The sequence below is a fragment of the Scomber scombrus genome, chromosome 14, assembly GCF_963691925.1.
Source record: "Scomber scombrus chromosome 14, fScoSco1.1, whole genome shotgun sequence".
NCBI lineage: Eukaryota > Metazoa > Chordata > Actinopteri > Scombriformes > Scombridae > Scomber > Scomber scombrus.
In genome coordinates, this window is record NC_084983.1 from 29711090 (window position 1) to 29734513 (window position 23424).

General features: G+C 41.4%; 2 protein-coding genes and 1 long non-coding RNA gene across 4 annotated transcripts in view; 2 read left to right on the top strand and 1 right to left on the bottom strand.

The window, feature by feature from the left end:
• apbb3 (amyloid beta (A4) precursor protein-binding, family B, member 3) overlaps positions 1-3891 on the bottom strand; it is a 10291-nt gene extending 6400 nt beyond the window's left edge. Inside the window, exons 1-3 of the mRNA XM_062433341.1 lie at positions 3843-3891; positions 538-701; positions 1-7 (exon numbers count right to left, since the gene is read on the bottom strand). The exon at positions 1-7 is cut by the window's left edge and continues 52 nt beyond it. Of these exons, the coding sequence (XP_062289325.1) occupies positions 1-7; positions 538-701; positions 3843-3891 (220 nt within the window). The remainder of the gene's footprint in view (positions 8-537; positions 702-3842) is intronic.
• Positions 3892-6832: 2941 nt separating this feature from the next.
• LOC133994605 (uncharacterized) lies at positions 6833-7856 on the top strand. Its single transcript, XR_009927113.1, has 3 exons — positions 6833-6998; positions 7603-7662; positions 7813-7856. It is a non-coding gene; the product is annotated as an uncharacterized LOC133994605 (long non-coding RNA).
• Positions 7857-15477: 7621 nt separating this feature from the next.
• On the top strand, positions 15478-20565 carry sra1 (steroid receptor RNA activator 1). 2 transcript variants are annotated; one of them, XM_062433193.1, is made up of 6 exons: positions 15478-15586; positions 17580-17684; positions 17766-17852; positions 17993-18156; positions 18365-18473; positions 19948-20565. In XM_062433193.1, exons 1-6 carry the CDS (start codon positions 15562-15564, stop codon positions 20235-20237), a joined length of 780 nt encoding a protein of 259 aa, XP_062289177.1. In that variant the 5' UTR covers positions 15478-15561; the 3' UTR covers positions 20238-20565. The 2 variants fall into 2 exon arrangements, with proteins under 2 accessions (XP_062289177.1, XP_062289178.1); XM_062433194.1 differs by having other exon boundaries at positions 15560-15572.
• Positions 20566-23424: the final 2859 nt, after the last annotated feature.

Here is a 23424-nt window from a genome sequence, read left to right on the forward strand (position 1 = left end):
CCTCCTGCTGGAATAAAACACCACAGATGAAGACAAACCATGACTTCCTGTTTTACCTGCTGTGTTGGTTCTAAGCCGTTCTGTGGGTTCTCTCTGTGTCCAGTATCTGTGGGTTCTACCTGCGTGTCCAGTATCTGTGGGTTCTACCTGCGTGTCCATTATCTGTGGGTTCTACCTGCGTGTCCAGTATCTGTGGGTTCTACCTGCGTGTCCAGTATCTGTGGGTTCTACCTGCGTGTTCAGTATCTGTGGGTTCTACCTGCGTGTCCAGTATCTGTGGGTTCTACCTGTGTGTCCAGTATCTGAGGGTTCTACCTGCGTGTCCAGTATCTGAGGGTTCTATCTGCGTGTCCAGTATGTGTGGGTTCTACCTGTGTCCAGTATCTGTGGGTTCTACCTGTGTGTCCAGTATCTGTGGGTTCTACCTGTGTGTCCAGTATGTGTGGGTTCTACCTGCATGTCCAGTATCTGAGGGTTCTACCTGCGTGTCCAGTATCTGAGGGTTCTACCTGCGTGTCCAGTATCTGTGGGTTCTACCTGTGTGTCCAGTATCTGAGGCGTCTTGCTGAGTGCAGGGTGCTGCCACTGGGTGGTGCCGGTGGGAACGTGCCAGTAGTAGGTTCCTGTGGAGTCTTTGATGGTTCTCCAGCCGGAGGGAAGGTCCGGGTCCAGCTGCAGGTTCTGGTCCGTCCAGATGTTGTCTGCAGAGACACAGGAAGTGCTGCTGTTAGCGCCTCCTACAGGCTGCACAGGTCATTACAGCCCTAGCTCTACAGTTAGTCTGCATGACTCACTGACCTACAGGAAGAAACTCAGTAATGCTTCATTAAAGGCAGAGAAGAAGAACAGAACCTCCTGAAACATGAAGCCTAAACAACTTTACAGCAGAACCAACGTGTTTAGATAATACCTCTTCCATAAAGGTTCATATAGCTACAGGTTTTCATTCCAACCAATCAGGAGCACACCAGGCTCAGCTGATCTCAGTGTTCAGACAGCTGATTGGTCGAAGTGTGCGGCCTTTATGGAATAGTTTGGTTCTGATTTCCTCTTTCTTGGCTATTTCCTGTTTTATTTTGTAATCACCTTCATGTCTCGTATCTTCTCTTCCTGTCCTGATTAGTGTCACCTGGGTCTAATTATCTTCCTTCCCTCGTGTATTTATTCCTCTTTGTCTCTGACAGTCTCTTCATTTCTCTGTGAGTGTCTCAGGCTATCTCTGCTGTTTCTGACCCAGTTTAGTTTCTGACTTCTGCTTCTTGTTATTCTGAACCTGCCGATCATTAGACTGTTTGACTGTTAGAGTGAGTCTGCTTCTATTGTCACAACCAACCAACCAACCAACATCAGCTGTTTACACTCAGTCACTTCAACACTTTGACTCTTTTCTCTTGTTTACATTTCAGCTGCTTCGTGTTTCCTGTTTGTTCTGCAGACACATTAACAGGTGAGCTGCTGCTTAAATGCTTCTAACATGTTCATCATCTCACTGTGACTCTGCTTATTCCACATTTACACATCTGCTGAATAATTATTAAAAGGTCCTGAAACTTTATAAAACATAATGTCATTAATCTAAATATATCAGACTCAGACTGGAGCTAATAATAAATATAAACTATTGATCCATAAAAAAAAAACATGTCAGCAGTTATTGCGTAATAACATCAAAGCTGTTCTGTTGCTCTGCAACACAAGGTGACTTTAACCTGCTGCTGACACACACACACACACACACACTGCTAATACACACACACACACGCACACACACACACACACACACGCACACACACACACACACTGCTGACACACACACACCATGAGGAACACACACACACACACACACACAAGCACGCATGCACGCACGCACGCACACACACACACACACACACTGCTGACACAAACACACCATGAGGAACACACACACACACACACACACGCACACACACACACACACACACACACACACACTGCTGACACACACACACACACACCATGAGGAACACACACACACACACACCATGAGGAACACACACACACACACACACACATACACACACATACACACACACACACACACACACACACACACACACACACACACACACACACACACACACACACACCATGAGGAACACACACACACACACCATGAGGAACACACACACATACACACACATACATACACACACACACACACACACACACACACACACACACACACTTCCTGTCGGGCTCAGACGGAGAAGAACCTGAACATGATGTTCTGGATGTAATCAGAGGTCGAACTGAAACAGGAAGAGACTCTGAATAATTAATGAAGCTTTAGACACGAAACGCTGAATCAGCTGATCCAGAGACAACGATATGGGGGGGGGGGGGGGGTAAACACGGGAGGGGGGGGGGTTAGGGTTGGGGGGGAGGGGGTAAACACACTGGGGGGGGGGGTAAACACATGGGGGGGTAAACACACTGGAGGGGGTTGGGGGGGGGGTAAACACACTGGGGGGGGTTGGGGGGGGGGGGTAAACACACTGGGGGGGTTAGGGTTGGGGGGGTAAACAGTTTGTCCATTCTGGGCTCCCGTAGATATAAACGCTCATTCTAAGATAATAATTAATAAACACTTATTAAAACATACTCATTAATATTATATTACACTCTGCACTAATGTTTAGTGAATATTTACATTCTGTTTTATTATATAGAAATATATATATATATATATATATATATATATATATATTTATATATATATATATATATATATATATTTATATATTTATATATATATATTTATATATATATATATATATATATATATATATATATATATATATATATATATATATATATCTGGAGTCTCTTTTTAATCAATAATAAGCTGATCAGCTACTTTTAACCCTTCTTCTGTTCAGCTGTTGGTCTGATCAGACTTTTCTAAAACTGACTCAGAACACGAAGAAATGTAAATATAATAACGTTAATATATCTTTATAAAGCTCAGACTCACAGTGGACGACATCATTGTGTTTTAGGTCACAAACATCTTAAAACCTAAAGAATAAACTCTCTTCTTCTTCTCTTCCTCTGTCTAAACCGCTGCTTCTATTTATTCTTTTTTAGCTGCATCTTGTTTTTATTGTCTTTAAAGCACAGACGGAGTAGAGTTATATGTTAAATATAATGATAATAAAGATTTCTATTATATTCTAAACACTGGAAGCTTCATTAAGCATCAACCAGCCCGTTTATTAATGACTGTTGATGTATTTATGAATGAATAATAGATCTGTGGTTCAGATATTTGGTGCAGAGACTAATTATGAGTCAGAATATGAAAAGTATGTGAGAGTTAAATGTTAAATGTTTGCACTAAATGACTGTGTGTGTGTTTATAGTCAGTATGAACAGGAAGCTCTTCACTGCTCATATAAACATCTGACTGCTGCTTTAAGACAGACGTAAAGAACTGTGAACTTTCCCTTTAAGTGAACTTTTCACTAACATGAAGCTAAACATATATAATATAAGCTTCTCTTCTACTTCTGACTGACATTGAAAGCACATGTGAATGAGATCTTTATATATTCAGACCTGACGGCTGATAAACAGACTCAATAAACTCTGAGTTTGTCCTTTAAATGAATCTTCTGTTAGTTTCAGTTTTTCTCTCTAAAACTTCCTCAGTGAGATTAAACTGCTGCAGCTGAATAAAGATTAATGATGACAAATACAATCTGATCAAACTGTGTGTGTGTGTGTGTGTGTGTGTGTGTGTGTGTGTGTGTGTGTGTGTGTGTGTGTGTGTGTGTGTGTGTGTGTGTGTGTGTGTGTCTTACCATCATAGTTGACTATGATGATGGCCAACATGTAATCCTTGCCCATCATGGCTCCGCCCCACCGACGTGTGTGCTCCAATCAGCTGAGCGCCCCCCCCTCCAACACACACACACACACACACACAAACACACACACACACACACACACACACACACACACACACACACACACAGGCCCAGATGACAGATTAAACCCTCCTCCTGCTCGTCTCTGTCTGTGTCTCTGTGTCTCTCGTCCTTCTCTCAGATGATACCATCAGTCTTCTTCTTCTCTTTCTTCTTCTTCTTCTTCTTCTTCTTCTTCTGTATTTTCTGTCCGTCCAGCCGTCTCCTCTCCTTCGTCCCTCCTCTCTCTCTCTCTCTCTCTCTCTCTCTCTCTCTCTCTCCTCTGTTTGTGATGAAGGATGCTGCTTTCCTCCTCCTCTCTCTCTCTCAGTGATGGAGGCAGTACCACTCCCTCCTCCCTCCTCCTGATGACATCATCACTCCTCCCTCCTCCCTCCTCCTGATGACATCATCACTCCCCTCCCTCTCCATCTCCATAGCAACCACACACACGTAGAAACATCTTTAAACATCAACACAAATATTCTCCAGATTCACAGCAGCAGGAAGTTTAAATGTGACGTCATCATTCATCCTCTCATAAACTAACCAATCAGAACGCTGCATGTCAAGTTTATACTTTAATGTGATATTTATTCATCAATCAAATAAACAACATTTAACCCTTTGTAGGTCACAACAAGAAAGTGCTACTTAATAAATCATGTCTTTACTTTTCCTCTTTGTTGCCATGACAACATAAACATGATTTATTTCCTCATTGAGCCTAAATGTGATGTTTTACAGCCTCTACAGACTCATTCACATCTCATTGGTTCTAACCCTTTATTAAAAACATGTTAGAGACTCATTTTGTTCATGTACAAGATGAAAACATGAAAGTCAACTTCAAAAACGTCTCCAGCAGGATCTCTGATGTCAGCAGTGATTTGTTTTATTCTTCATTTATACACTAAAGCACAACCTGTAACTATAGCAATCATAACACAACCTGTATCTATAGCAACCATAACACAACCTGTATCTATAGCAACCATAACACAAACCGTATCTATAGCAACCATACAACAACCTGTATCTATAGCAACCATAACACAACCTGTATCTATAGCAACCATAACACAACCTGTATCTATGGCAACCATAACACAACCTGTATCTATAGCAACCGTAACACAACATGTATCTATAGCAACCGTAACACAACCTGTATCTATAGCAACCGTAACACAACCTGTATCTATAGCAACCATAACACAACCTGTATCTATAGCAACCATAACACAACCTGTATCTATAGCAACCATAACACAATCTGATGGTCTGTCTGTGCATTACATACCTCATACAAGTGCTAAAGATTGACCTAAAAGTTAAATAGATTTAGTTTTTGAGCAGATATATATATATATATATATATATATATATATATATATATATATATATATATATATATATATATATATATATATATATATATATATATATATATATCTTCTACCAAACAGTTTGAGGTACTTGATGATGTATTTCTACATTTCTACACATCTACATGTGTTTGTCACATTTTGCTGTAGTTCTGCTCTCTGACCAGCAGGTGGCGACACTGACTGCAGGATTACACTGTTGTAGAGCAGTTTGGTTTGTATTGATCAGTGATTTTTAACATTAACAGTGATGAAAAGTAACTAAGTACATTTACTCAAGTACTGTATTTAAGTACAGTTAGAGGTACTTATACTTTACTGTAGTACAGTTTGAGGTACTTTTACTTTACTTTAGTACAGTTTGAGGTACTTGTACTTTACTATAGTACAGTTTGAGGTACTTATACTTTACTTTAGTACAGTTTGAGGTACTTGTACTTTACTGTAGTATTTCCATTAAAGTAGTACTGCAGCAGTGTTACCAAACTTAGTATCCCCGTCTGTCACGTTGGGGCCAGCCAATGAAATGTAAGTTCTGTATGTATGTAGGTTTAATTCCCTCTATGTTTATCTCCTCTACTGTCTGACAGTTAATCAGTTTGATGTTTGTTTGTAATTTCAGACAAAATGTAACCAAGAAACAGCCAAGATTATTGTTTTAGTGATTATTGATTATTTGCTTTTGTCCACATATATTTGTTATAAATTCATATATATTCAGTCCGATGTTCAGATGGAGGAAACAGCCGATACTGAAGGCAGCCAACAGGAAGTCTTGAGGTGAGCTAACTGTAAAAAGTGTCATCTGCCCAACGAGTGTTTAACACTCTGCTGAAAACAGGAACCAAACCACAGCAGCCTGTCCTGCACAGATAGATAATTACCAGATGAATAACTGAGAATATGAAAGAAAACTAGTCAGTTTGTCATCATGATGACGGTCAGACGCTTCAACTCTCTGCTGCTGCTCGCTCTGCTCACAGGTATCTGCTCTTTATATTCACTTTACATCATCAACACTTTACACAGGAGATAATACAATAAGTCATAATGTTAATAAACTTTATTTAAACAGTTTTGCATGTTTCATTCACAAAGTGCAGCTCAGAATAATCAACAAGTTAAAAAGAAAACAGACAATTTAACCAGTTAAAATATTAAGAGTCTCTTCAGGATGTGATGAAAACCAACATGATCTGTTTATCATCAGATCTTTAAGTGAAGAAGCAGAATTTAGATTTTAGTTGCTGACTGGAAGGATCTGAAACACAAAGTTGAAGCTGTTTAAGTCATTAACAGACTCTGTTTGTCTTTCTGTCTTCAGTCAGTGGATCCAGCAGCAGGAAGGTTGTTGGTCGAGCAGGTGAGGACGTCACTCTGCCCTGTAGATATGACTTCAAGAGTAACGGACCAACGTCAGTCTGTTGGGGTCGATCACTATCAACTTTTGGCTGCAACGACCACATCATCTCCACAGACAGATATAAAGTGACAACCAGAGCTTCCAGCAGGTATCAGTTACTGGGACGACTGGAGGATGGAAATGTTTCTCTGACGATCCTGAACACCACAGAGGAAGATGCTGGACGGTACGGATGCAGAGTGCAGATACCTGGTTGGTTCAGTGATGAAAAACATCACATCGATCTGACCATTGAGAAAGGTAAGAAATCACTAAAATGATCAGATTGTTTTCCTGACAGAATATTTATTTATTTACGACTTGAAACTCGTTACCATAGTTACTATAATCTGATAAAGGCCTTATGTATTGTATTATATATTGATATTTTGCTCTTTAACTTTAGACAACTTGTAAAGTCCTTGTTTAATGTGTCTAATTAGTTTCTCTCACTGAAGCTTAAATTGAAAACGACTCTTCAGTTTGTGTTGAAGGACACTCAGAAGTGTTGAATGAGCTTCTATAAATGAGCCTGAAGACTCTGTTTTAATGCTGTCGTTCATCATCTGTGATGTTAAAACTTCACATTTCCACAGTCAGAGAAATAAAAAGTGTGCATCCTGGTTTTAGTTCAGTTGTAAAGTCAGAGCGTCTCTCCTGATTGGTTGAAGAGTCGATGACATCAGACAGTAGAGACTCTGGTACTCGTCTGTTTAAACTTCACTGCATTTAACACCTGAGCTGAGAGCATCAGAGTCACAAACACAGTCGCTCTGTCCTCTGTTTGCACCTCAGTTAATACAGACATTACTGATGTTACTGATGTTAATGAGTTCTGTTAATGTGACTCTGATTTCTGTTTCAGCTCCGTCGACCTCGTCAACACCAACCACAGAAACAACTGAACAGACGATAAACACATCAGGTACGACTCCAACACACACTAAACATGCACTCTGAGTGGAAAATAAAAGGTCTTCATCATTAACCTTTTAAACCAGAATCTCTGAAATAACATTTAGACCTTTTTTTGCTTGAGCTTCATGATGACATCATCTGTTTCCTCATCCTGCAGGTCAGGTGACTGCTACAACTTCCTCAACCAGCATCAACTCTGAGGTAAGATAAAGATTTCCTGTGTTAAAGGACAAAATGAAGCTTTGAAAACATTTCTGTGGTTTATTCACTTCTGTCGGACGTGACAGAGGAGATGTGTTTTGTGGAGTTATGATGTGTTAAAACACATCTTAGTAAAAAGAGACTTTTATAGTTTACCTGGTATGTAGCCCATCTATTGAAGAGGTTGATTCCAATTCTTAACACGGTGTGTGTATATATATGTGTGTATATATATATATATATATACATACATACATACATACACTATATGGACAGAAGTATTGGGACACACCTGTTAATCATTGATTTCAGGTGTTTTATAATCACAGGTGTATAAAATCAAGCAGCTAGCCATGCAGTCTGCATTTACAGACATTAGTGAAAGAATGAGTCGTTCTGAAGAGCTCAGTGAATTCAGACATGGTGTCAGAGGATGAATCCTTTACAATAAGTCAGTTCATTAAATTTCTTCCTGCTAGATATTCTACAGTCAGCTGTTAGTGATATTATTGAAGAGTGGAAGTGTTCAGGAACAACAGACCACGTAAAGTCACGGAGCAGGTCAACGAGTGTTGAGGTGCATTGTGGGTAAAAGTTTCCAACGCTCTGCTGACTCAATAACTGCAGAGGTCAAACTTCCTCTGACATTAATATCAGAACAAACACTTAGCTGAGAGCTTCATGAAATGAGTTTCTTTAACCGAGCAGCTGCATGAAAGCCTCACATCACCAAACACAATGCAGAGTGATGGATGGAGAGGTGTAAAGCTCGCTGCCACTGGACGAATCACGCTTCTCTGTCTTCAGTCTGATGGAGTCAGAACGTTACTGACTGACTGCTGTGGTTCAGGAGGTAGAACGGTCGCATGGCAAGATACTTCACCCCAAATTACTCCCGATGGCTGAACCAATGGTGAATGAATGTGTGTGAATGGTTGAATGTGACATGTAGTGTAAACGCGTTTTGAGTGGTCAACAAAAACTAGAAAGGTGCTTTATAAGTGCAGTCCGTTTGCCAATCTGTAGAGTTTGGTGGAGGAGGGATAATGGTACGAGGATGTTTTTCAGGGTTCAGCCTCTTAGTTCCAGTGAAGGGAAATCTTCATGCTTCAGCATATCGAGATATTATGGACAATTCAATGCTTCCAGCTATGTGGGAACAGTTTGGGGAGGCTCATTCTGTTCCAGCATGACTGTGCCCCAGTACACAAAGCAAGCTCCATTAAGACATGACTGGACCCTGACCTCAACCTCATCCAACAGCTTTGGGATCAACTAGAACAGAGATTATGATCCAGACCTTCTCGTCCATCATCAGTGTCTGACCTCACAAACACTCTTCAGACACTCCAACATGTTGTAGAAAGCTTCCCAGAAGAGTGGAAGCTGTTATAGCTGCAGAGAGGAAACAGCTCCATGTTAATACCTGTAGATTTAGAATGAGAGGTGATAAAAGCTCCTGTAGGTGTAATGGACAGCTGTCCTGATGATTCAGCAGGTTTTGAAATAATCATATAAAAAATAACATCAAGTGGGAATTAGTAGATATTTAATTAAAGAAGAAGATTTTTAATCTTTTATACTGATGTCTTTACCATCATTTTATTTAATCTCTACTAGAATAATAAATGTAACTTGTACTTTTGATGCCTAAAATATGAATTTCTCACACAGATTTCAGTTGTATTTAAAGCTGTTTCTGACAGTTTGTGTGTTTTCTGTGATGTTTTACAGCAGCAGGAGGAGAAAGGGAAGAAACTCAGCGTTCTCGTGTTTATGGTGCGTCTTCTGCTCGCAGTGATCGTTTTGGTTACAGCCGGCGTCGCCACCGTTATTGGTAAGTTTTGTTTTAACAACCAATAGAAACAGAGAGTTCAACACTGACTCTGCTGTGAGAAAATGTGTTTTTTGTTAAATATAGGTAAAGGGTAACTTTAATGATCCCAAAGGGAGAAATTCAAAATTGACATAACAGTATTTACAAAAGTAAAAGAAAATTAAACAAATTCAATTAAAATTAAAGCTGCGAGCAGCGTTGGGCGGGACCTCGCCCCCTTGCGCACGTCGGGCAGCGGCGAAGCGGAAAGGTTTCCGTCAGGTGCATTTTGATGCATTCAGACCCGGCATTTATTGGACACTGCAATAAGTAGATATACGTTACACACACTCTCTCTATCTGTCTGTGTAGACATTTAGACTTAGCCACTGAAATGAACTGCCACTTTGATGAGTCAAACAGGAGAGGAACTTATTTCCAGTGAAACCTGTAGATATGTTTGTAGTTCATGCTCATGTAATTTGTGTTTGATCTAGACTTTGACAGCAATGTCAGTGAAATAGTTGACAGACTGCACAGATATCTAAAATCATAATAATACAGTCAATAAACTTGAACTAGAATCAAAAAACTTCCTTATCAGGTATCATGACAAGTTTTCTCCACTGGGTGGCACACTAAGACCACAAATGAACCTGGCTCAGCCAACACAGTCGTTGCCATGGTAGTTAACGACTGCAGAGCATGAGGACAGGGCATGGGCAGACAGAATGGAGATTTTTGGGATTGAATGGGAGAGGAACAGGGTGCACATTTGGGGCCGCAGATCAAAAAGTATAAAACATAACCAGACCGTATTACACACATCTATAGATGAGACTTGTGGCTACATTTTGATGTTTGAATGGAGTCTGTAACTGAAAGTATGCAGGAATAATATATATATTTTGAAAAGCCTGAAAAATCGTCGAAAATCCCACATGTAACGGCAAATTGTGCACTTCCTGTTGGATTTAGGTCAGGGGTGTCAGCGCGTGATTTGTAGGTCTTGATAAGACAAACAATTGAGTTTTGGTTTGATCTTTCTACGACATTCCTATCAGGCATAGTGGCTGTTTTGAATTGTTTCTAGGTGGTGCTAGAGCCGTTTTACTGTTTCTAGGTGGCGCTAGAGAGCCCATTTTGGCACTTTTAGGGTTAATTTTTCCATTTTAACAAATTTATGGCCAGACCTGATGTGCTTGTTGAATTTGGTCTGTCCTGGAGCATGTTTAGGTGGTCAAATTTAGGGTCAAAGTGGCATGAGACATTCCTCCCATTCATTGTCTATGGGAGCGTTTTGGCGAGGGTTTTTGGGCACTTGACCTTTGAGGGCTTCTAAAATCCAAACCGGACGAGTAATGGAAAAGTTGTTCAGATTGTTTGTGCAGCAGGGTGTGCTCAGTCAGCTGTTTAAGTTTGAAGCCGCCACGATGAACGCCCTCGGACAAGATAGCGTTTGTAGCAGGCCAAGAATCGTCAAAAATCCCACATGTAACAGCAAATTGTGCACTTCCTGTTGGATTTAGGTCAGGGGTGTCAGCGCGTGATTTGTAGGTCTTGATAAGACAAACAATTAAGTTTTGGTTTGATTTTTCTACGACATTCCTATCAGGCGTAGTGGCCGTATTAGTGTTTCTAGGTGGCGCTAGAGAGCCAATTTTGGCACTTTTGGGTTTGTTTTTCCATTTTATCGAATTGTTCGCCAGACCTGATGTGCGTTCCGAATTTGGTGAGTTTTAGAGCAGGTTTAGGGGGTCAAATTAAGGCTCAAAGAGGTGGTAGAATAATAATTTTAAAAAAAACGATACAAAAACAATAGGGTCCTTGCCTCCAGGCAAGGGCAGGACTCCTCTGGAGTCCTCGCCCTCTTGCCTTTCGGCTCGGTCCCTAATTAAATAAAATAAGCAATAAAGTACAGTCTGATGGTTGATGGTATGAAAGACCCAAACGCTTTGAAGCACTTGGCTGGATGAGTCTGTGGCTCCTGAGCTGCTTCAGCTCGGTATAGAGAGGATGAGAGGGATCGTCCATGATAGCTTCCAGCTTTCCTCTCATCCTCCTCTCTGTCTCTGCCTCCTCTATGTTCACTTCCATCCTCACTACAGAGCTGCTTTCCTCACCAGCTGATTCAGTTTATTTACACCACAGCTGTTGATGCCTCCTCACCAGCACACTGCAGCAGAGAAGATGACTCTGATCACCACAGACTGGTAGAACATAACAGCCTGGTGCAAACACTAAAGGACCTGAACCTGCTCTGTCCTTTCCTGTAGAGCTCCTCAGTGTTGACTGACCAGTCCAGCTTGTTGTTCAGTTTCACCCTGAAGAACTTGTAGATGTCCAATTATCTCCCTCCCTCCCCACTCATGAAAACAGGTGTTCGGGGTATTTTCATCACCAGCTCCTTGGTTTTCTGTATGTTGAGCTGTAGGTGCTTCCTGTAGCACCATCCTACAAACTTCTCCACTTGGTCTCTGAACTCCTCCTCCTTATAGTCTGTGATGCAGCCAACGATGGAGGAGTCATCTGAGAACTTCTGCAGGTCCTGGAGTTGAACCAGAAGTCAGAGTTGTATATCATGAACAAAAACGGTGACAGTACAGTTCCCTGGAGTGTGCCAGTGTTTCAGCCTGGCACACTGCAGCCTGTCTGTGAGGTAGTCCGTTATCCATGACACAGCCACCAAGGTCCTGGTCCAGCTGCATCACTGAGATCTTTTCAGCCAGCCGGACTGGCTGGACGGTGTCAAAAGCACCGGAGAAGTCTAAGAACATGATCCTCACAGTGCTTTGTGGCCTCTCAGGTGTGTGTAAGCTCTGTGAAGCAGGTAGATGATGTCAGCCTGATAAGCAAACTGCAGCAGGTCCAGGTGGTCGCATACCAGGGGCCTGAGGTGCTGCAGGACCGGCCTCTGGAAGGTTTTCATGATGAGTGACGTTAGAGCCACTGGTCTGAAGTCTTTGGGAGCACTGGGAAAGGTACAGGAACTATACAGGATGTGATCTAGATGGTGAGCACCTTTTTCAGCCTCAGGTGGAAGTCAAACAGATGTGTGAACATCCTGCCAGCTGCTCCTCACACACCTTGAGCCTCCTCAGGTTAATGTTGGGTAGCTGGTCAGTCGGCCATGATGGATGTCATGTGATCTGTTGGCAGGGAGGGTTTATGGAAGAATGAGATTCATCACAGCAAACACTTCAGGGTGTCAGGTCAGGACACTAACTTTGATTATTCAGGTGAGAGTTTGTGGAAAAAAGAGACGCAGAGTCCATGTATAGACTTGACTGTTTATCTAGTTAGTCGTGTGTGTTTCTGCAACAACAGAAAACAATACAGATTAATAATAATGATTAATAATTACAAACCTAACAAAGACATCAAGACAAACTTCAACCATAATTACACACATATAACAGCTAACATCAGATCTGAAAGCTATTAATACAAGTATAAAAGATAAGATTGGCAAACACTTGAACACCAAAGTCTCTGAGAGTAGTTCTGTGTAAGGCAGACGCTACTGAGCATGTGCAGGAACTCTCCAGTTTAATCCAGTATATCAGTGTTTAACTTGATTCTTTATTCATGTTTTTATTCCTGATGTTTTTCTGTCTCTGCAGGGAGAAGATGGAACCAACATAAAATGTAAGTTTCATTTATGACTCACTCTGATCGGCTAACTTCAACTTCTTCTATTTTTTAATACGTAAGTGTTAAATTCAGAAGTGAGGTTAGCTCAGGGTGTGTTAGTGTGAGCTCAAACCACAGTGTGTTCATAACCAACGAGCATAAAGCAACAAGACCAGTAAGTGAGAGAAAAACTCATGAATACAACAGTACAGGATGTTTGTATCCTTCCAGTGATTCGTGGATCATTACAGGAAATACTGACACCTAACAAAGTCCTGAATAACTGAACAGATGATGAATCATGTGACTCTGTTTGTCTCTCAGCCCTCAGCAGGAGCAGCAGCAGCAGCAGCAGCAGCAGCAGCAGCAACAGCAGCAGCAGCAGCAGCAGACCAACACTTCGGTCCCGTTCAGCTCCAATTCATTGGCTCTGGAGCTCCAGGTTCTGCAGATCGATGCTGGAGGCAACAGCGACTGTGTGTACGAGGTCTGACCCTGAGGTATGAGAGGACGACAAGCTGCAGACGAATAACACAAAGTGACAGCAGGAATCAGCTGTGAGACGGACCTGAACCGTCGCAACAAACCAGACTCTGAAGCTTCAAGACTGCAGAGAAACCAACTACGAGTCCCAGAGGGCTTTGCTGCAAGAAACATCCAATCAGAGAGCTTCAGATGGCGTCCACGTCATGTGATGATGGAGGATGTTGATGACCTGCAGGCGTTCAGGTCATGAAGACGACTGCTTGTTTTTATATTTAATTTAATATCACATCAAACTACTTTTTATGTGTTTGTGTGTTAATATTGAAAGAAAATGAGCTTCTGCTTTTTATTGTATCAGCTCAGTATTTAAATCTTTCTGTGTGTAATATTTGTTAAACATTAATGTATCAACTCTTTTATAAATCTGTAAATAATTAATAAAAGTTGAGAATGTGTTCTTATCTCTCATGTCTTCATGTTAACAGTGACGAGTTATTTTCTGCTATAAATATTAAAGCAGCTGCTGTTTGTCTCCATCTAGTGGCAGAAACATCACAACACAGCTCTGCTCATTTAAACATTTAAACAGCTCTGTGCTCCTCTTCTACACATCAACACATAATCATAATAAACTTTATCTATAGAGAACTTTTACAGAGAGAACAATACAAATGAAACTGTATGTACACCAGAAACCTTTTAATGTTGATACAACAAATATTACACACAGAAAGATTTAAATGCTGATACAAATAAAAGCAGCAGGTCATTTTCATAATTGCACAGCCAACCTAACTTGAACTTCACTCTCATTTACATCGTCTTTTATCTGTTTTGTTTCTTATTGTTTTGTTTATTTATTTTACGGTGTCCTCGATTGCCCAGAGAGGCGCCTTAAAATAAAATGTATTATTATTATTATTATTATTATTATTATTATTATTATTATTATTATTATTATTATTATTATTATTAAACTCTCATAAAAACTAATTTTATGTTATATTAAATCAAACCCAATGTTAGTAATAAATACATTATTTATTTCTACATTTGTGTTTGTCACATTTTGCTGTAGTTCTGCTCTCTGACCACCAGGTGGCGACACTGACTGCAGGATTACACTGTTGTAGAGCAGTTTGGTTTGTATTGATCAGTGATTTTTAACATTAACAGTGATGAAAAGTAACTAAGTACATTTACTCAAGTTTTAGTGTAAGTGAACTATAATAACTTTGTGTTCAAGAGCATATTTGGATTTATCTTCTAACCAATCACATATCTAAATAAACATATTATGTGTCTAAATTATATATTTTGACTGAATGTTATGTTTTTAAAATTAACTTTGAAACCACGTGGTGCTTCTCGTTATGGTAACCATGGAAACCATCCTATAATTATGACGCTTCCTCCAGCAGTGATCTCAGAAGTATGTTTGTTTTTTAACCCAGGATGGTGACGGCATGACCGGTCCTGCTGCCTCTCTGACTGCACCATCACCATCCTAGGAATATAAACCCTCTCATCTCGTCCCTGCTGGGCGGAAGTGAAGGACACGTCAGCAAAATAAAAATACTAAACAATTTTTAAAAAAGATCTTATTTCAAAGTTGTATTTAACTGCGTTATAAAGTGAACACCTATGAGTTCACAGCAGCAGCTTAATGTCTGTTTTTATTAGTTTAATTATATCAAAACAACTCTTTTAAAACATTTAACGGCTTCCGGGTAGCCTGGCTTCCGGTTAGCCGTTAGCTTGTCTGCCAACATGGATGACAGGTACGTGAAACCAGGTGAGTCACAGCTGCATTGATAAAGGTAATAAACCTAATACACTTAATAAAGATAATAAAGATAATTCATAAAGTTGACAAAGCCGTTAACGAGCTGTGAGCTAGCGGCTAACAGCTAGCTCCAGACTAGCTTCACTAATCTAACTAATTAAAGTTCCGGAAGTCCTGAAGCTAAAATAAAACACTTTATAAACATTAATTATGATGATTATTAATCTGTTATGTGTCTTATTTCATTCGGCATCAATATATTTCAGTAGAAAGTGAAACAGAGAGTTTAATGTGAAGTTTAGTGGACGTGAGTGTTAAACTGTAAACAGCAGCAGTTCAAGTGTTTAACAAGTTAAACTCTAACATTACAGATTAATATAAGGGTTAATAACTCTAACCTTTAACAGATTAATATAAGGGTTAATAACAGTTTAATAACATAATAACTCTTAACCTTTAACAGATTAATATAAGGGTTAATAACTCTAACCTTTAACAGATTAATATAAGGGTCATGGTTCATACTACAGGCTGTTAACTCTAACATTATATCACATTAAGTACAGACTGATGGTGAATCTGTGTTTAGTTGTAGAAACTGAGTCAGATGATTTAAAACAGGCAAAGTTTACATGTTAACGTTTAAAACTCAGATTACTGAGTTTGTTCTGGTTTAACAGACATTAACACTGTTATAAATGATGCGTTCAGGGACTCATCTCTTAATGTAAGTGTAAAACATGTTGGCAGTGATGGAAAGTAACTGAGTATAACTGTAGTACAGTTAGAGGTACTAGTACTTTACTGTAGTACAGTCTGAGGTACTAGTACGTTACTGTAGTACAGTTAGAGGTACTAGTACTTTACTGTAGTACAGTTTGAGGTACTAGTACTTTACTGTAGTACAGTTTGAGGTACTTGTACTTTACTGTAGTACAGTTTGAGGTACTTGTACTTTACTGTAGTACAGTTAGAGGTACTTGTACTTTACTGTAGTACAGTTTGAGGTACTTGTACTTTATTGTAGTACAGTTAGAGGTACTTGTACTTTACTGTAGTACAGTTAGAGGTACTTGTACTTTACTGTAGTACAGTTAGAGGTACTTGTACTTTACTGTAGTACAGTTAGAGGTACTTGTACTTTACTGTAGTACAGTTAGAGGTACTTGTACTTTATTGTAGTACAGTTAGAGGTACTTGTACTTTACTGTAGTACAGTTTGAGGTACTTGTACTTTACTGTAGTACAGTTTGAGGTACTTGTACTTTACTGTAGTACAGTTTGAGGTACTTGTACTTTACTGTAGTACAGTTAGAGGTACTTGTACTTTACTGTAGTACAGTTTGAGGTACTTGTACTTTACTGTAGTACAGTTAGAGGTACTTGTACTTTATTGTAGTACAGTTAGAGGTACTTGTACTTTACTGTAGTACAGTTTGAGGTACTTGTACTTTACTGTAGTACAGTTTGAGGTACTTGTACTTTACTGTAGTATTTCCATGTGATGCTACTTTCTACATCTCAGAGGGAAATATTGTACTTTCTACTCCACTACATTTATTTAACAGCTTTAGTTACTTTTCAGATGCAGATTTGACACAATGGATAATATAATATATATATATATATATATATATATATATATATATATATATATATATATATATATATATATATATATATATATATATATATATATATAATATAATATAACAAGCTTTATAAATACAACACATTGTTAAAGATGAAACCAGACAGCAGTGTGTAGTCGGCTCACATCTCAGATGTCTATGAGTTGTTAACAGCTCCACCAAATACTGATTTTTCCCTCTAAACTTCTCACATGTTTTCATTTCTATAAATGTTCAAATGATCCAATATTTCAGCACAAATCAAAGATTAGAGGATTTCTGATGCTACTGATGTACTTTTACTTGTAATGGAGTATTTGTACATTACTGTATTAGTACTTTTACTGCAGTAATGTGTCTGTGTTGCCTAGGTAACCAGGAGCGGGGATGGAACGACCCCCCTCAGTTCTCCTACGGCCTTCAGAAGGCCCGCGGGCCACAGAGGAACCTCCTCAACAAGAGAGCAGCTCCAGCAGGTAGAAACAGCTCTGACATCATAATCAGCTGTTTGTCACATGTTTGACTAAAGCGTCATCTTGTCTCTGATTGGTCCCCAGCTCCAGGAGCTCCGCCCACCAATACCGGCACCTCAGACCCTCTGGCCCCGCCCCCATGTGATGTGACCCCGCCCCCTCTGTGCCCAGGTAAGCAGCAGAACAAACAGGTGAGCTGACTGATGAACTCTGACCACCAACTTACCTCCTCTTCTTCCTCTTCCTCCTCTTCTTCCTCTTCCTCCTCTTCCTCCTCTTCTTCCTCGTCCTCCTCTTCCTCTTCCTCACAGCGCGTCCTCCTGCTGGTGGGGTAGCCACGCCCCCTCCTCCTCCTATTGGTCCAAAGAGAAGTCAGAAGGATGTGGACAGCAGCCAATCAGAGAGAGAGCCTGATGTGGAGAATGTGATGTTGGTGCTGAACCAATCACTGAGCGCCTGTAGACACACCGTACCTGTGAGTTTAACACCTGACACACCTGAGACAGGTGAACACAGTGAGACACCTGTCTGACCTTTGACCCTGTGTGATCTGTGACCCTGTGTGACCTTTGACCCTGTGTGACCTGTGACCCTGTGTGACCTTTGACCCTGTGTGACCTGTGACCCTGTGTGACCTTTGACCCTGTGTGACCTGTGACCCTGTGTGACCTTTGACCCTGCAGCAGCAGGTGTGTAATGATGTGGGGAAGAGGCTCCGCCTCCTGGAGGACAGCTGGAGATCAGACAGACTCAGCCTACCTGTGAGGAGACGCATGGAACACCTGTCTCTGGGTAATACCTGTCTGTCTGTCTCTACCTGTCTGTCCGTCTGTCTGTCTGTCTGTCTCTACCTGTCTGTCTGCTCACCTGTCTGTCTGCCTGTCTGTCTGTCTGTCTGTCTCTACCTGTCTGTCTGCTCACCTGTCTGTCTGCCTGTCTGTCTGTCTGTCTGTCTCTACCTGTCTGTCTGCTCACCTGTCTGTCTGCTACCTGTCTGTCTGTCTCTGTCTGTCTGTCTGTCTGTCTGTCTGTCTGTCTGTCTGTCTGTCTGTCTGTCTGCTACTTGTCTGTCTGTCTCTACCTGTCTGTCTGTCTGTCTGTCTGATCACCTGTCTGTCTGCTACCTGTCTGTCTGTCTCTGTCTGTCTGTCTGCTACTTGTCTGTCTGTCTGCTACCTGTCTGTCTGTCTCTACCTGTCTGTCTGTCTGTCTCTACCTGTCTGTCTGCTCACCTGTCTGTCTGCTACCTGTCTGTCTGCTGTCTGTCTGTCTGTCTGTCTGCTCACCTGTCTGTCTGCTACCTGTCTGTCTGTCTGTCTGTCTGTCTGTCTGTCTGCTACTTGTCTGTCTGTCTCTACCTGTCTGTCTGTCTGTCTGCTCACCTGTCTGTCTGCTACCTGTCTGTCTGTCTCTGTCTGTCTGTCTGTCTATCTGCTACCTGTCTGTCTGTCTCTACCTGTCTGTCTGTCTGCTACCTGTCTGTCTGCTACCTGTCTGTCTGTTTGTCTGCTCACCTGTCTGTCTGCTGTCTGTCTGTCTGTCTGTCTGTCTGTCTGCTCACCTGTCTGTCTGCTGTCTGTCTGTCTGTCTGTCTGCTCACCTGTCTGTCTGCTACCTCTCTGTCTGTCTGTCTGTCTGTCTGTCTGTCTGTCTGCTACTTGTCTGTCTGTCTCTACCTGTCTGTCTGTCTGTCTGTCTGCTCACCTGTCTGTCTGCTACCTGTCTGCCTGTCTCTGTCTGTCTGTCTGTCTGTCTGTCTGTCTGTCTGTCTGTCTGTCTGTCTGTCTGCTACTTGTCTGTCTGTCTGCTACTTGTCTGTCTGTCTGCTACCTGTCTGTCTGTCTCTACCTGTCTGTCTGCTGTCTGTCTGTCTGTCTGTCTGCTACCTGTCTGTCTGTCTCTACCTGTCTGTCTGCTGTCTGTCTGTCTGCTACCTGTCTGTCTGCTGTCTGTCTGCTGCCTGTCTGTCTGTCTGCCTGTCTGTCTGCTACCTGTCTGTCTGATACCTGTCTGTCTGCTGTCTGTCTGCTGTCTGTCTGCTGCCTGTCTGTCTGTCTGCTACCTGTCTGTCTGTCTGTCTGCTACCTGTCTGTCTGATACCTGTCTGTCTGTCTGCTACCTGTCTGTCTGTCTGTCTGATACCTGTCTGTCTGTCTGCTACCTGTCTGTCTGTCTGTCTGTCTGTCTGCTACCTGTCTGTCTGTCTGCTACCTGTCTGTCTGTCTGCTACCTGTCTCTCTCTCTGAACACCTGTCTGTCTCTCCAGAGCTGGGTTCAGGTAACTGGGACTCAGCTGATGAGCTGCATCGCTCCCTGATGGTCGATCATGTGACCGAGGTCAGCCAATGGATGGTTGGCGTCAAACGACTCATCGCAGAGACCCGAAAGCTCAAACCAGAACTCTTAGAACCGGTCCAGGACCCTGCAGAACCGGCCCAGGACCCTGCAGAACCGGTCCAGGACCCTGCAGAACTGGCCCAGGACCCTGCAGAACCGGCCCAGGACCCTGCAGAACCGGCCCAGGACCCTGAGGAGGACTCTCTGTCTCAGTCCTGATCCTGTTCGTCCTGCAGGACTCGCAGGTTTTTTCTTTGTTTGCAAACTTTGACTCTTTCAACCCGAACCAGGACCAGCTGCTGGTCCCGGGTCTGACCTGCTGCTGGTCTCGGGTCTGAGGCGACCTGTCATGTGACCAGATCACATGTTTGGTTCCCGCCAATCACAGCCGAGCTCCGATCCAACGTTCAGACGAATCATCGAGTAAACACTAAAAAACAGCAAGAACCAGTTTTTGTTGTCATCATTGAATCAATATTTAATCAATATTTAATCAATATTTACACCAAATGTAACGAACCTGAAACATTAAACTCAGTCTTCCATTTATTGATTTCATTTCCATCATTTACACTTTATATAAACACGTTAACCCGTGAACACTGTGATTAATTACTGATTACATATTATTGATTATAGAAGTCATTATTATATATATTGTTATGTTCTGGGCCATGTTTTTTTTGTTTGGAGCCGGAGTTATCAGAGAGCCACATCTCACGAAGTAGGCGCAAAGGACCGCGCACAGTGTGACCGAAAACTAGGTCGGCGGGGCTGAAACCCAGAGACTCCTGCACAGTCTCTCTCGCAGCAAACAGCAACAAAGGCAACCCTTCATCCCACTCACGGTTTGACTCGTTGCAGAACCTACGTAGCATGGCTTTTAGTGTTTGATGAAAGCGTTCTAAGGCACCTTGACTTTCGGGATGATAGGCGCTGGATGTATGATGCTTAATTTGAAGCTCTGACATGACCTGGGCAAAGATCCTTGACATAAAGTTTGACCCCTGGTCACTCTGAATGCGTTTTGGAAGGCCAAAGGTGGAAAAGAACTTTACCAATGCTTCTACAATGGCACGGGACGTCAGGCTGCGCAACGGGACAGCTTCAGGATAGCGTGTGGTGGCACACATCCTGTCACCACACAGGCAAAACAAAAAAAACATGGCCCAGAACATAACAATATATATATAAAATAATGATTAGTGTTGTATATCAGGGTCCTCTGTGCTGATTCAGTGTGTTGATCAGCAGTATTTCAGACACTAGCTGCGTTTTATCGTTTATCAAATCTCTCTGAAAGTGATCCAACGACATCGTTCTCCTCTATCGTATCGTTACAGTTAGTGAGGATCCTAACCCTCCGTCCACTGCAGTTAGAACCATGTTTTAAACTATTTCTAGTTATTGTTCTCAGTGTGGAGCTTTAGACTCTCTGCTAACAGCTGATCTCTGCTAACAACTGATCTCTGCTAACAGCTGATCTCTGCTAACAGCTGATCTCTGCTAACAGCTGATCTCTTCCTGAACAAACTGCTCCAGCTGTCTGAGGTCTGACGGATGTAGAACCATGACGGAGGTTTCTGGATCAACATCACTACGACTGAGCTGCACAGAGAAGAAACTCTTCTAGTGTAGAAGAACTTTATTAACACAGCTGTTGGGTCAGGTGATGATCCGTAGGATTCAGATCAGGCTCATAGAGGAGACTTCAGGGTAGAGCTGTTAATCAGTGATCAATACTCAACTGAAATAAATGGATACCAAGTAGTATGGAAACGTCTCCTGCTAATACCATGTACCTGCAGTCTATCCTTTAACACCCAGAGCTGAAATATGACTCTCAGCCAATCAGAGCAAACTTCAATATTAATAATCTGAAGACTTTCAAAATGCATTTGTGTAAAACTCTAATTATTTAAATGCTGAGGAGTTAAAACTTCTATTCACATGAAGTATCTCAGCATCACTTGGATCGGTTTCATCATTATGAACTGATCTCAGCATGTTGAGTTCTTGGTGTTTTCAGCTGTTGAATGAGACTGATGAGCAGCGTTTCTCTCCAGAAGCCTTCAGACCGTCTTCTGAAACATCAGCGAGCCTCGTCCATGTGTCACAGCTGATTTCACAACTAGTTGCCATGACAACCGCCCCAGATTCAAACATCCAGACACAATATCCTGATCGGAATAACTTTATTAATCAGCTGTTATCTACGTATGAATGATGGAGCGCATCATGTGACCCACAGCCACAAACCAACCAATCAGGACGCAGCGTGGTTATTAAAATACAGTTAAAAGGAACAATGTTTGAACACATTTATGAGTCACTGTGGACAAATATCAAACATATGTGCTTTACATTCATATAAAATAAAATATTTAAATTAAACAGATAAGTTGTAAAATATAAATATTTCTAATCAGCATCAATCTGGTTTAAATATTCATTTGTTTTGTTGCAGTAAAAATTAATCTTGAAATATTTTCGACATGTTTTTGATCTTTTTTCTGAGCTGATGTTTTTTCATCTGACAGATTTTATTAAACTGTATTTCTGTACATAAATGTATAAAGTATTTGTGTGAGGCAGGAAGTCATCATCAGAGCGGCCAGCGGGGGGCGCTACAGGACCAATCAGCTCTTCCTGATGGAAGGTGAGCAGGATTAAACCATAGACTGTATATAAAAGGATTATACAGAAGAAACCAGGCAGAAAAGATTAGTCTCATCCTCACCAGGCGGGGAGTTCTGGTCCTCTGAAATGATGCCAACCAGGAAGTAACTTAAAACTGCATTCTATCAAAAGGCCACCAGGGGGCGACCGTTTTGGTGTCAAAAGGACTTCCGTCTCTATACAAGTCAATGGAGAATTCACCAACTTCTCACTTGATTTCTAACCTCAGTAAACGTTTTCAAAATGTGTTTATGGTCTCAATCGCTAGTTTAAAGCCTTCTTCAATGCAGTATGATGTTCATTTGGGACATTTTGGCCTCCCTGATTTTATATGTGACGATAAAGCAGGGTATGCATTAGGGCGTGGCTACGTGGTGATTGACAGGTTGATTGGTTCACAGGTTCCGGAGGGCGCCTCATGCTCCTCCTGATGCCCATATAAGTAGAATCCATGTTTTTATTTTTCCCAGCATGCACCTGAAATGTTCAAGATGGCGCTGCTCAGATCTGATACTATTGGCCTCCGAGCAGCAGTCCACAAACCAATGGGTGACGTCACGGATGTTACGTCCATTTCCTTTATACAGTCTATGGTCCTCACAGAGACAAACTAACTAAAAATAGGAAGAGAAGAAGAAGTCCTTCAGGTCGCAGTCAGAGAAGAAGAACTCATCATCTATCATCTATCAGTATGAGTGTTTGTTTCTCCTGTTGTTCACTTTATATT

Excerpts from the sequence above, each read along its gene's own strand:
- sra1 (XM_062433193.1), top strand. The coding sequence starts at position 15,562 with ATGGATGACAGGTACGTGAAACCAG. Across the intron at positions 18,157-18,364 it reads CCTGTAGACACACCGTACCT|CAGCAGGTGTGTAATGATGT; the intron begins GTGAGTTTAACA and ends TTGACCCTGCAG. Across the intron at positions 18,474-19,947 it reads CATGGAACACCTGTCTCTGG|AGCTGGGTTCAGGTAACTGG; the intron begins GTAATACCTGTC and ends CTGTCTCTCCAG.